At 42.9% G+C, this 16,775-nt stretch overlaps 1 protein-coding gene across 3 annotated transcripts in view; it reads right to left on the reverse strand.

Annotated features, from left to right (window-relative positions):
- Positions 1-411: 411 nt before the first annotated feature.
- The window catches only part of ZNF827 (zinc finger protein 827), a 160,625-nt gene continuing 144,261 nt past the window's right edge, over positions 412-16,775 (reverse strand). For 2 of the 3 annotated variants that reach the window (XM_012660030.1, XM_012660032.1), the window contains 6 exons: positions 14,914-15,085; positions 13,632-13,798; positions 5,271-5,462; positions 4,716-4,893; positions 2,766-2,798; positions 412-1,268 (listed from right to left, as the gene is read on the reverse strand). In XM_012660030.1, the coding sequence (XP_012515484.1) occupies positions 2,783-2,798; positions 4,716-4,893; positions 5,271-5,462; positions 13,632-13,798; positions 14,914-15,085 (725 nt within the window). In that variant the 3' untranslated portion in view covers positions 412-1,268; positions 2,766-2,782. Of the gene's footprint in view, positions 1,269-2,765; positions 2,799-4,706; positions 4,894-5,270; positions 5,463-13,631; positions 13,799-14,913; positions 15,086-16,775 lie in introns of all 3 variants that reach the window. The other variant, XM_012660031.1, reaches the window with a different exon arrangement.

Consider the following 16,775-nt stretch of genomic DNA (forward strand, 5'->3'; position numbering starts at 1 on the left):
GCTTTCTCTTTCCGATCCACATACGCCCATGTACCCCATTCACCCAACAGAAAACCAAATGCACCAGTAGATAAGCTTACAAGTGCTGATTGCTATTAAGGACACTCTCTTTAGGGTTTAACAAGACAAAATTCCTTTCAGAGAAAAGTACGGAGAAGGACTGAGAGTAGGAGTGGGTGGCTGGGGGAGCATGCCTCTGAAGGTAGAAGTATGCAGTAGGTCACCTCTCTGAAGACTGGATAAAGCAGCTTTCAGGTCAATGCAATAGGTATACACACAGAGCCAATTCTCTATTCCTTACTAAAGATATACAGTACACGTGGTTCAGACCCACAGGGGTCTGTAGGTTTTGCAGCAAAATACACCTGCTGGGGTTGTGTTTAAGTTTTGTAGGTTTTTTTTTTTTTTGTCTTTGTCTCTTTGTTTTTGGTACAGAACATGGCTGCCCTCAGACAGTCTCTGCTCTTTCTCTTAGTCCGAGATAGGCGAGGAAGGAGTGTTTCGGCGAGGGGATACTGGGGGGCGCAGTCTGAGGTCGGGGAGGGTGGAATGTGAGATCCAAGTGGTTCTTGGGGTATAACATTGTCAAGGGAATGAGATGGGCAAAATCCGAGTTCCGGTACTTGTCAAAGCGCAAAGGGGAGCCGTTGAAGGCCAAAGCCTTGAGTGCCAGGTTGGGCTCTGAGCCACTGCCGTGGGCGGCTGACAAGGCCACGGTCTGCAGAGCCTGGGAGGCGGACATGACCGACAGGGGCGACAAGAGATTCCGGGAGCTCCCAACGACCAGAAGTGGGGCCCCAGGGCTGGCCGGTTCCTTGGGGGCTGGACACGAGCCCTTCTTGTCCTCCTCGGGGCAGTCCCCGCTCTGGTGCTTCTTGATGTGGCGGCTGAAGACGAAAGGGTGTGTGGTCTTGAACAGGCACTCTTCGCAGCTGAAGGTCTGGCGTGGGGCGTGCTTCAGCTTCTTGTGCAGGTTGAGATTGTCCTTGCGCTTGCAGCTGTAGCTGCACTGATCACAGTGGAAGGGCCGCTCCCCGGTGTGGACGCGCACGTGCTCGATGAGCTTGTTGGCGGTCTTAGACAGGTAGCCGCACTGGTCGCACTTGTAGTGGTTGCCCAGGCGGTGCTCCCGGGTGTGCGTCTCCAGCTCCAGCTGGTTGGCCTTCACCGTCTGGCAGATCCGGCACTTGTACTCCATCTTGTAGTGGGTCTTGAGGTGGCACTCCATGGCAGCGGGGCGGTTGGTGGAATAAATGCAGAATGGGCACCTGCCGGGGGAAGCAACGCAAGGAAGGTTCAGCCAGAAGGGTTCGGCGGCAGCCACGCTTCTCCCCTCCTCCCCGGTCTTCCCTCACACCACCCTCCAGCGTCTGAGGCCTGGCCTGCCCAGCCCAGCCCAGCCCGGCCGCCTCTCAGGGATGGAATGGCCCTCCTTGGCTTCTGCTGCTGATAGAGCAGTCCCCACTGACGAGCAGCTTTGGTGAGGGCTGCTCACCCTATGCAGGATCTCCTGGCTGGAACAGGCAGTGCCAGCCCTCATGAAGGGGAGCAAGAAAGTGTGAGGAGTAAATAGCTGGTGCTCCCCTCCAGCCCCCACCCGGCCCCTTGAGCCCTCCCCGCTCCCCACCAGACAGCATGGAGGTCTAAACCTCCAGACCTCCCCTCTAGATGGGAGCAACACAAAGAATCGACTTTTCATGCACCACACCAAGCACACGCAGAAAGGCTAAGAGGTTTTAAAGAACAGCTTATAAGGGGAGCGCTACCTCCAGCAAACAGAAAGTCACAGGGGTCAGAATCGTGCTTATTAAAGGGTTGTTAAGATGAGAAGGCCTGTGTGTGTCTCTCTGTATGTGTGTGAGTGTGTGTGTACACACATCTATGTACTTGTGAAACATTATCTCCTAAAGCACTGGCTCTTCACCAGGAAAGGAAGGTGAGGGCTACGGCAGGGGCATGGGAGAAGAAGGAAGCCCACCCATCAGCCCATCTGCTAATGAGGGATGAGGAGGAAGGGAGACAACTGCTGTCTGGAGCTTGAAGACATTATTAATACATTATTATGCCATGGAAATAATAATAATCCAACTGGATCATGAATTCTCAGAGGGTAGGACCATATTTTACATTTCTTCTGCATTCTCTACCGTGTTTGGTAGAGTACTCAGCACATGGTAAGCACTCAGGACATGCTGATTCATTACTGGAGTGGTCTCTACAAGAAATTTAGGTAGATTCGAGAAAGGCAGATGTTAATCCCAGCTCCATCACCTTATCAGGCTGTAGCTGGATACCCTAGGACAGAGCCTGGGCTCTCTGTGGCTTGGTTTCTCCATCCTTTGCAGTGAGGCTATGCTACCACCAGCCATCCTGGCTGTCCAGAGGGGCCACACGGAGTGGCGAGGGTGTGTTAACAAAATCTGCTGAGCTTCTCTTTTAGAAGCTACCAGGCTTGAGTTGGTGGCTTATATGATAACTGTAGCATGTTTACTCTGTTTCCAAAAAGAATGCAAATGCAAAAGTGGCTGCCTCAACTCTTGCTTGGCTCCTGCAGGGCAGGGCCCAGGAGTGGACTGTCCTCAGAGGGTTTGGAGAGGTGTTCAGCAGAGCCCAATACAACCAAGTGCACCGTGCACTGCCTCCTCAGCGCCAAGCTCGCCGTTAGCCCTTGAACCTCAGCTCACAGAAGAGTGCACACGAGAGAAATATAAAGCCCATTCCCAGGTCAGGTGCACACACAACCCCTACGCCAAGCTGGGCCTTACCTAGAGGAGTCTGAAACTCACCACTGTCCTGAGCTACGGCAAAAGAAAAATAATAGTATAATCTTATTTGATCTGCATTATGAACAGGATATAGAGTACAAGCAGTTCCATCACAGAAAAGCAATTTAGACATTGGCAGTCTGTTTCATTTTAAGGACATTTCTGTGACCCACAGCTCAATCTTTCTTTCGCTGCTCAGGCAAAGTGCTAAGGGTTTTCCGTGCTCCCGTTATTTATCTTAAAGACACTCTCTCAAGCAAATTAATTCTCTGATATAGCAAAGGAAACAAAACAAAACAAAACGAAGACTCACTGTATAGCCAGAAGGCATTATCAATTTTTTCAAAGTATTCTTCTACTTGGTCATCCTAGAACATAAACTATTACACAGGGGACGGTTAGCACCGCACAGGAAGTGTCTGTACCAGCACAAGCATCAGGGTTCACTGTGCATTCTCCCCAATGGGTTCAGAGGCTCGGGACTTCTTAGGTCCCTGAGGAAAGGCGAACTGGCAAAGCCACAACTGGCAGGCTGCAGCCTTAATGGGTGTGACTGGGCTACTGGGAAGGGCAATGAGCACTGGTCCAACCACAGGAAAACATGGTTCTTTTTTTCTTTTTAAAATAAGAGCACACAAATATTTATAAAGGGACAGTGGGAACAAACCAAATCAAATCCCCAAATAAGCTCTTCCTAGGCACTTCCCATCTACTGGTTTTCCTGAATTATAATCACCCCCTCCCCAATCCCTCTAAAGCCCCCCTCCCCCTCCCACCTAAGCACCCCCCCCCAAGAGTGAAACAAAATGGAATTCAGCAGTAGGTATTGTTCCCTGACTTCTCTGTTGGGGGAAGTTTTTGAGGAGGGTGTCCCTGACCAGGCAGAGCCTAGGGGGGCCAACCCTGCATCGCCCCCAACACTCGATGCCCAGGGTCCTTTTTGGTCTCTCCCTTCCTCACCCATTCAGGGGAGTCATGCCACCTCTCTGGCTGGTTGTCAGTTTCAACAATGAAAATATTTTAATACAAAAATTTTTTCCCCCTGTATTAAGTAAAATGTAATTTTTCATTCTTTAAACCACATGATCATTTCAGCTAAAAATGAATAATTATGCCTCGAAAATTGTGTGTCTTTCTGTGCCTGACCACATGTGCTTCTTTCTCTTTACTAGACCATAGGTGCCTTGTGAACAGGGCCTCTGATTTCAGAATCACTGGGCAGATTAAATTCTGGTAGTGTTAGTACATAAATTTCCTGAGGGTAGAAATGGTGTTTTATTCTTGTGTGCCCTTTAGCTCCTATAATCAAGCCAAGCACACTGTATGTTTGATAAGAATTGAACAGTCTCACTTGCGACCAGAGGGCTTCTTGTGATACTGGTTAATGGTAATGCTTGTTGTCCAGATCTCTGGAGGAAGGCATCAGCATGTTTGCAGGAAGACATGAAGCATGTGATCTTTGCATGAAAATGTTGCTTCCTGCCTGTTCACACTGTCTAATTTTTGAGAGTGGGGTAGTTATAATGCCTACTTAAAGGGTATATGGCAAGTCATCAAAAAAATAGAGATGGTGAACTGCAGTGACAGTGAAATGATCTACACTTGGGGACACGAGCCCTCAAATCCATTAAAATCGAGTCTGAACAAAACTCAAGCAGTGTGGGATGAGTCTACCCTGCATACTGGGTGATCCAGCATGTCTTCTTCCTTGTCCTGAATCCCAGGATATTTGTGCAATGGACTCTCCTGTTGACACTGTTGATCCCCTCCGGGGACAGGTCTAAGTCAACCCAGCTAAAGGCAGCAGAGGTTCCTGACTGACTCCCTTCACACCAAACTCCCCCTCCCTCTCCACTGACCTCCAAAACCTTCAGGGGAAGGGCTAGGTAGGGAGGGGGAAAGGATGTTTAATAACAACGCAGTAAAAGGTTCTGTACTTGCTTTCCTTACTTGAGCCCACCGGTGGGGACAGTGTGGCATTTCTTATGCTCCAGCAGCTGTTCAGGGGTCTTCATGAACTTGTGGCACACGTCACACTCAAACATCCGGGTGATGAGGTGTATCTGCAGATGGCGCTCAAACATGTTCTTCGTCTTGCAGACAAAGTTGCAAAAAACGCATTCGAACCCTGCAAGGACCGAAGCTGGGTGTAGAGGCGCATGGGCCAGAGGGGCAGAGGAGGGCAGGAGTGGAGCTGAGGCCTTCTTCCTCCTGCCCCCTGCACCACCTGACAGCTCTACCCTTCCAGGCACTGTTCCTGCAGCTCTGAGCTAAACGGAGCTAAACATATAGCTTTGGGGTCAAAGTCAACCTCCCCATCCTTCTACCCCATATTTGGATGCAAATCAAGCCAAAAGGAATTGCAAATTTTAGGTGATGCATATTACACTGTATCCTGGGCCTAGTATCTATTTTCAGACATGGCTCCTCTCTAGGGCTTATTCTCAAGAATGGGTCATCCCGGAGTGGGGAGGGATGAGCAGGCCACACCCACCTCCTTCTTACCTTTCTCTGGCTTTTCTTCACTGTTCAGTGAGGGCTGGCTCCCAGGCACAACAGAGATGACCAGGAGGTTGTTCCCGCCCTTGTTTCTCTGGGAACTGTCTGAATCGTCTTTGCTGTTGGCTGAATCACTAAGAGCTGAGAGAGAGGATGAAGAGGGGCTATTTGATTCGCTGGGGGTCTTCCTGTCTTCCCCTGAAAAATAAAAATATAACCCAGGCCTGTTACTTAGGAGATGAAAACTCTTAGAGTAGGTGTTGAGGGTGGGGAGTCGGGTTTCAGGAAAGCATCACCATTCTGGGAGCACAGGCTATGTCTCCAGCTCCCCCAACACAAACACTGAGATCCCAAGTCCTAGGGCACCTACCTCCTTCCAAAACATATCAACAGTTTTCACAACATTGGACATTAGGCAATGACAAAGAGTGGTTCTTGAGAGACAGGAAACAAAAGAGGTGAGCCCTTTGATTGATCAGCTTCCTGCCCTGAGAGACCTTCCAGGCTGCAGTGCAGGGAGGAGGAACCAGATGGAGTCTGATTGACTCCTGGACTCTTCGTGTGGAGGAGACAGAGCTGAGGGTCTGACCAGACTATGCAGGACAGAGTACCAGAGAGGAGAGAGCAGCACAGAGAAAGAACTCCAGACATGCGGAGGTCCCCTTTAAGTATTCAGCAAAATATGGATCAAAGCATGGGGTGAGGAAACTACCCATGGTTGGATGGAAAGAAAGCCACCTGAAAGGTTAGAGAACAGTGCCTGGCACTCACAGAGGCCTAGAAACAATGCCTGTTTCCACCAGCCAGATGGAAAATTACATAATTTACAGGGCATTTGGTAGAAAACTGAGGAAAGTCTCTTAGTAGTGGGTAAACCCTAGATGAATCACTCCCTAGTTATCTAGATCTGCCTCACAAATCATAAAAGACACCAAAGGATCAAGGTTTCCAAGTAATTACCTGCATCCTAGAACAATGGTCAGGAATATTTACAGGCATATAAAATATTGAGCATTCAACATGTTGAAATCACAATGTCTGGCATCCAAACAAAGATTATCAGATGTGCAAAGAAACAAGAAACAACTCAAAATGGGGAGAATAATCAATCAAAAGGGACCCAGAACTGACCCAGTAGTTAGAATTTGCAGACAAGGATATTAAAACAGTTATTACAACTGTGTTCCATATGTTCAAAGTGGAGACATGAGAGATATAAAAACCATCCAAATCAAATTTCTACAGGTGAAAACTACCATTTTATGTCTGAAATGGAAAAATACACTGATGGCTTACCAGCAGAGTGGCTAGTAAACCTGATGATAATAGCTAGAGAGACTACCTGAAATGAAACACAAAAAAGAATCCCCCACATGGAAAGAGCATCAGTGAACTGTGGAATGCTTTCAGGCAGCTTAATATAAGTTTAACTGGAATCCTTGATGGGGTGGGAAGGGCAGAAAAAAATATTTAAAATGGCCAAAAATTTTCCAAATTTGAGGAAAATCATAAACCCATACATCTAAGCATAAAAAACATGAAGAAACCTTTACCAAGGAACATCATCAAATTGCTTAAAACCATTGATAAAGAAAAAATCCTAAAAGTACCAGAAGAAAAAGACACACTATGTGCAGAGAGAGACAGTAGATTTCTCACTGGAAACTATGCACGTGAGAAGACAGTGAAGAAATATCTTTAAAGTACTGAATGAAAAACTGTCAACCTGAGATTCTATACCCAGTGAAAATATATTTCAAAGACAAAAGCAAAAAAAAAAAAAAAAAAGAAAGAAAGAAAGAAAGAAAAAAGAAAAGAAAGACAAGAAAAGGAAAAAAAAGCACTCACATTCAAAAAGATGAAAGAATTCATCACTGGCAGACCTGCATTACAAGAAATGTTCAAAGAAATCCTTCAGGCAGAAGAAAAATGACACCAAATGTAAAAATGGATCTACACAAAAGAATGAAGAGCACTGGAAATGATAAGCACATGGGTAAATTTGTAATTTGTTTTCTTATTATGGAAATATCTTTAAGAGATTAAAGTAACTTTGTTCAAACAAAAGTAAGTGTATTTTAGGGTTTAGAACACATATATAAGTAAATATATGACAAGACTAGCATAAAGGCCGGGCAGGGAGAAAAGTAAGTATAGGCTTGTGAGGTTCTTATGCCACATATGAAATGGTATAATCACTTGAAGTTATACTGTGATAAATTAAAGATGTACATTATAAACTCCAAATAAGTGGAGAGCCATACTTTGTTCCTAGTTTAGGAGTCCTGGAATTGTTATGATGACTTACAGATTCAATGTGACTCCATGGTTTTAGGTTAAGAGTAGAAAATATAGGGAGACTGTTTTTCGGTTCCCTTCAGATCAATCAATAAAGCAATCTAGTGATTATATATATATTTTTTGAGACAGAGTCTCAGTCTGTTGCCCAGGCTAGAGTGCCGTGGCATCAGCCTAGCTCACAGCAACCTCAAACTCCTGGGCTCAAGCAATCCTACTGCCTCAGCCTCCCGAGTAGGTGGGACTACAGGCATGTGCCACCATGCCTGGCTAATTTTTTCTATACATATATTTTTAGTTGTCCAGATCATTTCTTTCTATTTTTTGGTAGAGATGGGGTCTCGCTCTTGCTCAGACTGGTCTCCAACTCCTGAGCTCAAATGATCCGCCCGCCTCGGCCTGCCAGAGTGCTAGGATTACAGGCGTGAGCCACCATGCCTGGCCAGTGATTATAAATTCTACAACCTAACTTCCTTTATTAGGAGATTAAAAAATAAATCACCCATAGGCATAAAAAGTCTAGAAGTAAACAGAACTGTAATGGTGGGTTACATCTACAGCTCAAAATTATCAGTATCATGTTTGTTTACTTTTATTCTGTTTTCAAAATTTTCTAGAGTGAACATATATCACTTATCCAGTTAAAAAAAATTTTTTTAAAAAGAGAAAGGAAGAAACATTTACCCACTTAACAATGTTTTCAAATCCTGTTCCTGTCAGAACTGTATTCAGGGTCCAGGGCAGACAATTCTTACTTCAGTTCAGAATTTTAAAAATCTTGTTCCTATCAGAACTGAACTGGGTTCCTGGGCAGACAGTATGTGACCTCAGTCACTAACCATGAGCAGGGATGGTATATGCCTTTCGAATACAGAGTACAAGGAAGTTGTACTTGGTACAAGGAAGTTATGTGGAAACTAGTGTCATTATTCTCAGAGCCTTATCTACATGTTTAACCAGCTTAGTCACATTTTGTAGACAAACAGAACATTTCCAGTGGGGGCCTTGAATCCCTGATATTGTAAATCCATCTTCTAAGACTGGTGTGTTTCAAGTGATCATTTTAAATTCATTTTTGGAATTAAAATGCATTAATCTGAATTACCATCTTTAAAAAGAGATTCAAGTACCCTCAGGCTTAAGGCACTAGACAGAGCTACCTAAATGAATACATTTGTAAAGATACAAGGTGCTGTGTCAGGCACTCTGTGATGCAGCAGGGGAACAGAGCCCAGCTTGCTCAATGTGGAATCTTAATCCAAACAGCCTCCCCGACTTTCAGTCCTCATCTTCTTCTGCCTTGTCTGTAGAGAGTGAGCCAGGAGGCCTTTGCCAACTATACCCAAGATCCAAGGTGATGTACACAATCTGACACATTAGGACAACCAGCTGAAGAGAAATTTAATAAGAAAAAACTCTAAATATTTCATAATTTAAAAAAATGGAAATTGAGAAATTCAGACCAAAAAAATTTACCAAACACCTTGACACCTAAATACAAAAACCATTACATTTTGGTATTCTTCTTTTCATTCTTAAAGATGTAAGCATCTCTATTTTTAAATTGTTGCCCTTAATTGCACAGTGGTTAAAAATAAGGACTTTAGATTTAGAATACCTGAGTCTGAATCCCACCTGTACCCACTTAGGAGCTGTATGACCTTGGACAGGGTACTTAACTTTGTGCCTTAATTATCTTATCTATAAAATGGGGCTAATACCAGCACTTGCCTCATATGGTAGCTGTGAGAATTCAATGGGAGTTTATATGTAAAGCACTAAGAAGAATGTCTGGCTCACAGTAAGCATTATAGAATATATTATTATTACTCTACTATAAAACATATAATGCTTATAAAATGTAATAGTAACAATAACTAACATATTGTATTTTCCCATGCTATTTTAGATACCTGGCTGTTGTCTCTCAAAAAATTCATGAAAATATTTATGAATTAATAGTTGTAAATGATAATATTATATGCATGGAGGGGACTTATCCTATTCTACCTAAGTATTTCCGTAAATTAAATTTTAAGTTAAAATCATTATTGTGCAATTTGAATATTTTCTCGTGAATAAATTCCCAGAGGTGGGATTACTGGGTCATAAGACATTACATTTTTAAGCGTCTTGGTATATATAGCTTAATTAGTTTCCAAAGAGTCTTACTACTTCACAGGGCAACAGCAACACGAGAGCAGCAGCATCCTGGTGACAGTGGGTAACACTAGAAAATGTTCTCCAGACTTAGCAGGTGAAATAGAAGCCACTGTTGAGTTTTAATTTGACTACTAGTGACGGTTGTGTGTTCTTCCTTATATTAAGTGGTTAGTTTTTATTTCTTTCATTGTGAATTGACTGTTCGTGTCATTTTGTCCTTTGCCAATGATTCAACTACAGGTCTAAAGTTTTTCCTACCTGTTTCTATAAATAATCTATGTAGTAAATATATTAACCTTTTGTCATTTTTATAAACACATTTTTCAAACTGTGATTTTGGTTTTCCTTTTTTTTTTTTGTTCCTTTGCAAACCGAAGAAATTTTTATGTGTCAAATCTCTTATTTATTTTTGTGATTTCTTTTATCACTTAAGCTTTTGCAAATCCTCACTCTGTAAATCTGATGAATATTCTGTTCTATTTCCTTCAAGCTTTTCTAGGGCTGATTTGTTAACAGGATTCTGTAAGTCATCTGGAACTTATTTTGGTATCAGTGTGAGGTGAGGTATTGATGGTTTTATTTTTCAAACAGCTATTCAGATTCCTCAATGTCACTTACCGCAACATTTAAAAATTGCAGCAAAATTTGCACTGAAGAGGTCACAAGCACCAGAGGGGCTATTTTCCCCCTGCAGGGATAAGCAGCCGAGAAGTGGGAGAAAGGGGTGAGAAGAGGTCACTAAGCAGAAATATCTCAAGAGATGACAGTGCTTCAGAGATCCCCTCAGTATTCCTTTCACAAGTGTGCCCTAGGTAATGGTAACTCATAAGGGAGTGTGAGAAAGCACGGGTTCTGTAGGAGACTAAGTAAATGTGTGCCGTTCATCCTGTAGATCACAACTTCACTTAAGTATTAGTAACGAGACAGCACTGCAGATTTCCTCGGGTCCTGAAATCATAGGTGCCTTTTCCTAAGACAGGTAAATCAAATTAAAGAGCAAGTCTCATAGAATTAGAGAATCATAGGCCTGTAGGGCATATTCCTGTGAATCTATTAATAAAAATTCAGAGAATGGGCCGGGCGCGGTGGCTCACGCCTGTAATCCTGGCACTCTGGGAGGCCGAGGCGGGCAGATTGTTTGAGCTCAGGAGTTCGAGATCAGCCTGAGCAAGAGTGAGACCCCATCTCTACTAAAAATAGAAAGAAATTAATTGGACAACTAAAAATATATAGAAAAAATTAGCCGGACATGGTGACGCATGCCTGTAATCCCAGCTACTTGGGAGGCTGAGGCAGTAGGATCGCTTGAGCCCAGGAGTCTGAGGTTGCTGTGAGCTAGGCTAACACCATGGCACTCACTCTAGCCAGGGCAACAGAGTGAGACTCTGTCTCAAAAAAAAAAAAATTCAGGGAATGGATGGATGTCCAGGGAAGTTATATGAATTCCTAAATTCACAATGCTATTTATGTTACGTGGGGTCTAGAACCCAGATCTAGAATTCAATGTGTACTTTCCCCATATAAAGTAACTTCTTCCACATAGATTAAAGAAATAAGAGAGCACAATTCTAAGGTTCAAGTAAGGGCCATGTCTGAGCAATTTTCTTATTTAGCATGCACAAATACATGTAGATGAACTTGTATACATATGTATTCACTTACTGAATGAACATTTACTCCCCACTTACACTAGGGAGTGGGGATAAAGCAGTGACTTAGATAAGCTCCCTATTCTTAGGAATATATATTGCTATATATGCTACACAGCACACATATATGTCATATGCTTTATATATATATGCTTTATATCATAACTGTGCAACACTACAGCTTATTCATTTATAGATTTAGATTGATATATTCTGGGTCAAATTCAAATAGCTCAAAACGGCACTAAATATAGAAAATGCTCCCTGTGAGATCATTAACTTATAACAGGGGTCAGTAAGCTATAGCCCTTGGGCCTAAACTAACCTCCTATTTTTGTAAATAAAGTTTTATTGCAACATGGACACACCCATTCATTTGCATATCATCTATGACTACTTTCAAGTTCCAACGGCAGAGTTGAGTAGCAGTGACAGAAATTATATGGCCTGAAAACCTAAAATATTTACTGTCTGTTCTCTTAAAAAACATTTGCGGGGTCCTGGCTTATAAAATAGGTTTCAATCTTACTCAATAGCAGCAGCATTAAAGGCTTCTACTGAATTAAAGAAGAAACTAATACATTTCACTCTTGGCTCTCTGTACTACCAAAGGAGAATATTCCCAGCTAGACAAGGAGCCCTGTCACTGCAGAGGAAACAAGATCTTTGCTATATTCACTGTGGCAATTAGGAGTGAGTATGTTTGCACTTGTTAGTTGTAAATGTGAAGTTTGCATTGAAGATAATGAAATGATGATAAGTTCTTCCCAGCCATTATAGTTTCTACAGTGTCTTTATGGTAGAATGGGATCAGGGAGTGGGTGGGAGGTAGCAAGGTTTTCGGCTGCGTTCAGGCACACTTTAGAGTGAAGAGCGTTAGAAGAAAAAGGGTTTAACAGAAAAGAGAAAAAAAGAATATCTGAAAAGCCAGTGGAAATGGAATACAGGCTGGCCTTTTCCTCCATTAGCCACTCCAGAAACAGCGAATTTAATTTGTTTTCAATGTGGGTTTCCCAGCTCACCTGCTGCCCACAGGCTAATGTGGTTACAGACAGACAACTGACTGTAAAAATGGCACCTTCTCAGTCAGCATAACGGCTCTCTGCAGACCTCCAAGTCATGGCTGCTCAATTTACTGACAAAAACAAGCTTTTATTGCTGTTGGCACCACTGAGCCAAAGCGGCCAGAGAAGTACAGAGAGATCCTTCTCTGCCGTGCACATCGTCAGCACAACTGTCAGGGAAATTCCCCTTCCTGAATCCTTCAAGGGCCAGTGATGTGAGAGGCTGACCCAACACTCGGGGCTGGCAGTCAGCAACATCAGCTCTTAATTTGTAAGCACTGAAAATGCAGGGGGAGCGCTCCTCACTCTCACTTAATGACTCCACGCTGGTGTCATTTGTAACCATCACTTGTGAGAGTATAATTGCATGGTGAAGTCAAAATGCTAATATCAACAAATGGAAAAAGCTAAGCAGAATGGCAAGAAGCTTAAATGAAAGGTAAGCACTGGTGAAGTCTTGGCCATGGCCTAGAAGTGATCGGTTTGTTTTAGGAGGATCTGGTTTACTTTGCTCCTGAACACACGTTGCCATGCGTCAATATGGAGAACATTAGGGCTGCAGGTTCATGAGGGGAAGAGAGCTTGCAGAGGTAGGGGCACTGTGCCCTGACATAGCAAAACAGAAAGGTTCAAGGGTCTGCCAAGTGTTTCTCAAGGCTGTCAGAACAGCAACAATGCAGAGAGGAAGCTCTGGAACGAAACCAATTCCGGACTGAATTTCAGTAGTTGCATCCCAGTTGCTGACCTTGGATGGAATACCCCACTTCTGTTAAGCCTCAGTTTCTCTACCTATACTGTATAGTGTGATAACAATAGTATTCACCTTGCAAGGTTGCTGTGCGGTTTAAATGAGATCCAGTGTGCACAGGCATGAGCTTGGGGCATTGTAAGAGCTTAATGGCTATTAGGTATGGGGATGAGGAAGAGGATCAAGGATGAGGAACGAGCAAACAGCTCAGTGCCTCTCACTGCACTCGAACTTGTAAGTCATTCAGAGCAGTGAGGCACAGGCTGTGCCAGGCAGCAGTATTATGACTACAGGGAAATGTGGTTCTTTTCCTGGGAAAGTCCTTCTTTCCATGAAAGGACATGTCAATGTCTCATGGTGGTGAGGATGCTTCTGCCAGGTGGCAGGCACTCTGTGGTGCAGGGGATGGAAGAGGAGGGTTTGAAGGACCGACAGAAATGGTCACCTGTGTGCTTGGTGCCAATGTGAGTCTTTATCTCCGCTTCCTCCATGGTGACGAAGTCGCAGGCAGTACAGCAGATGGAAAACATCCACTGTTCCTTGTCCACGTGGAGTGACATGTGGCTGACAAACTGGACATTGAGCTCGGTCTCAAACCCACACACGTGACAACTATACAAAAGGATGAAATTAGAGAGGGGGAGAGAGAAGAGTGATATATGCTTCTAAACGTAGGCTATCCATCTATATGTGGCATATTCTATAAAACTGGAATTTTACACACATTTCCTCTATACCAAAAGGTTTTGCACTAGAAAGTTCTTCTGCTTTCTGCGATGCCTCTGAAGTGATCACTGTGCCAAACAGATTAAAGGCCAGTATAATGTAACAAGCACATATATGCTATGATGATGCTAAACAATCATAAAGTTAATTAAAAACTACAGATTCCAGATGCTGCATATCACCTAACTGATTCCTTTGAGCAAAGAGATATGGGGCGATGTTGCCAAGATATTTAGTGGTGCTGGTCCACTGACAAACTTGGAGAGCACCTCATACCACATGAGCTTCTCTCTGGCTCTGGAAACCCTCCTTTGTAGTAATGAGAACACATTAATGTCGTCGTATGGCACTCTGAGCAAGAGGCAGCCCTATCTGTGACAACTTCTGATAAAGGCCACCCATCCAAGGAGACATTTTATGCAAAAGCGAGTTTCTGCCTAACTGTGTGGCATATCTCTAGGGCAAAATTTGGTAGACAGCCTGAAACTTGGGGTTTTATGGTGACCAGACCAATATTGATTCATGGCTGAATATGAAAGGAAAACATAAAATCCAGGTAGTAAAGGGCCACACAACCGAGGGAAAATATGTAATGCCTTTTCTGGGCTATTTCCTCAGGGTTCTCAGATTTATTTTTCCTCATTTTTTCCCCCTAGAATTCTTAGGAAGCAGCAAGTCACATAGTTTCACACGTGGGAGCTTCTGAGCTGCAGAGACCTAAAAGCTAATCCTCCCCAGAGACTTGTCATTCTCTGGAGCTCCACCCCAGAGAGCCACCTCCAAGACCATTTCTCTTTCAATTAATTCTACCAGAGCCACCCAAGCCGAGAGAGGAGTCTGTGTAACTGCAAGGTTCAATCTAAGCAAAGAAAATATTAAAATGACAGTCACCTATGATTGAAAAAAGGGGCCTCATGATGTATTTCCCTAGCAGATAGGCAGAGGGTGCTGAAGCCAGGAGTCTGAGATGCCCAGAGTAACACTTTCCATCCACAACTCACCTGTAATAATAAGGGTGTTTCTTCCCATCACTGCCTTCAGAGGTGACGGCGCTGACAATGTCCTCGGTGTCTGTACTCACCAGCTTCACGGAATGGACAGTCAAGTGCTGGTTCAGGTTTGCACGGCACTTAGCAGCATAGGGGCACAAGTGGCATTTGTATTTTCTTTCCTCTGGGAGAGAAGAAACAGGAAAAAAACCCAAATGGCTCTCAAAAAATGAAATCCCAACACCTTGCAAGAGATCAGTTAAAGGTATCAGAGTTAAATGGTTCAAGCACCATTCCAAATGGGGGCAGAGGTAATGCCTTGGAATTGTAAGTATCTCAAAGTCTTTACCCAGCAGGTCACTCCTGTATTAATACTTCTAAATAAAGTCTCAGAGCAACTAGACAATCTGCTTTTTCTTGGACACCCACAGTCCCCCTTCCTGATAAGGTTGAGCCCCACAGGGGCCAAAAGAATATCGTGTGAGTGTGCGTGTGTATTTGCGCACACGCACCCGTGTGTCAGTGGGGGAGTGCTGTGCATGGCAAGGGGAATGCAGCACTGCCCTCGTAGGACTGCAGTGTAAGAGAGGCCCCATCATTTTCCCTAAGCTCCAGGCCTGGGTCAGCCAAGAAATAAAAATACTAATGAAATTAAAGGAAAAAAAAAATGCCATATGAAATAACTTAATTGGAAATTTCATTTTATATAAATAAAATAAAAAATTTCAATTAATTTCCTAATGGAAACCCTCTCATAAAACTGACGAATGTTTCAGGATCATTTCCAGAGTGGTGTTCGGAATTTATTTGATTAATCAAGCAAATTAATGTAAAAGGATCGGGCTTTGCTTTCATTGTACAGATAAAGGTAATAAAGAAGGAAAAAACAACTTCATTTTTCTATCCTTAATGCTTACTTGCTATTACTGGGCCTGGCTTAAAGAAAATACCTGCCATTTACTTCACAGAGAAGAACATGGAAAAAAGTTTTTCTCTACAAAATGTCAGGCATCCTTATTCTCATAGGTGGTCCCTAACAGCTGAAGGGCTGGCAGCTGAGCAGGGCTGGGTAGCGGGGGGAGCCCCACAGTACAGATAAAATAGAGCCCTTTCTTTACAATGTATGCATTTGTATTAATCAGTGAGGTTGTTAAGTTTTGCTATTAAGGTTATGCTTCCTCCGTAAAGTGAACTACGGAGCTCTTTATCTTTTTCTATCACTTGGGAAGGTTTAATAACATTGGAACTTCTTCTTTTCAAAGGTTAGAAAGAACTTACCTGGGAAAATTTCTGGACCTGATGTCTTTATTAATAATATTTCCTTTATCATCTTTCCAAATTTCCCTTTGGTAACTGATTTATTCAAGTTTTCCTCCTCCCTTTTGGATCGATTTTGGTAATAATGTGTAAATTATCTATGTCATCTAAGTTTTTAGCTCTTTTTTTTTTTTTTTTGACACAGAGGTGTCCTTTTTCTCTAATAATTCTTTTATATTCTTTCCAAATTTCCCTTTGGTAACTGATTTATTCAAGTTTCCCTCCTCCCTTTTGGATCGATTTTGGTAATTATGTTTAAATTATCTATGTCATGTAAGTTTTTAGCTCTTTTTTTTTTTTTTGACACAGAGGTGTCCTTTTTCTCTAATAATTCTTTTATATCATCTACATTGATGATTAGGCTTCCTTTTTCATTCCTAATTTTGAGTATTCTTGCTTCTCTTTCCTTTCTTAATCAGGCTTAAAGGGATTTATCTATTTTGTGGCCGTCTTCTTCCTAGGTTTTGTTGTTCTTTTACTAATTCCTTAAGATGAGTGCTCAGTTTCCTGGTTTTTGTCTTTATTGTCTTCTAATTAAAACATTTAAGTCTATAAAT

The sequence above is a fragment of the Propithecus coquereli genome, unplaced genomic scaffold (genome assembly GCF_000956105.1).
Source record: "Propithecus coquereli isolate 6110/MARCELLA unplaced genomic scaffold, Pcoq_1.0 Scaffold65, whole genome shotgun sequence".
In the NCBI taxonomy this organism is placed as follows: Eukaryota; Metazoa; Chordata; class Mammalia; order Primates; family Indriidae; genus Propithecus; species Propithecus coquereli.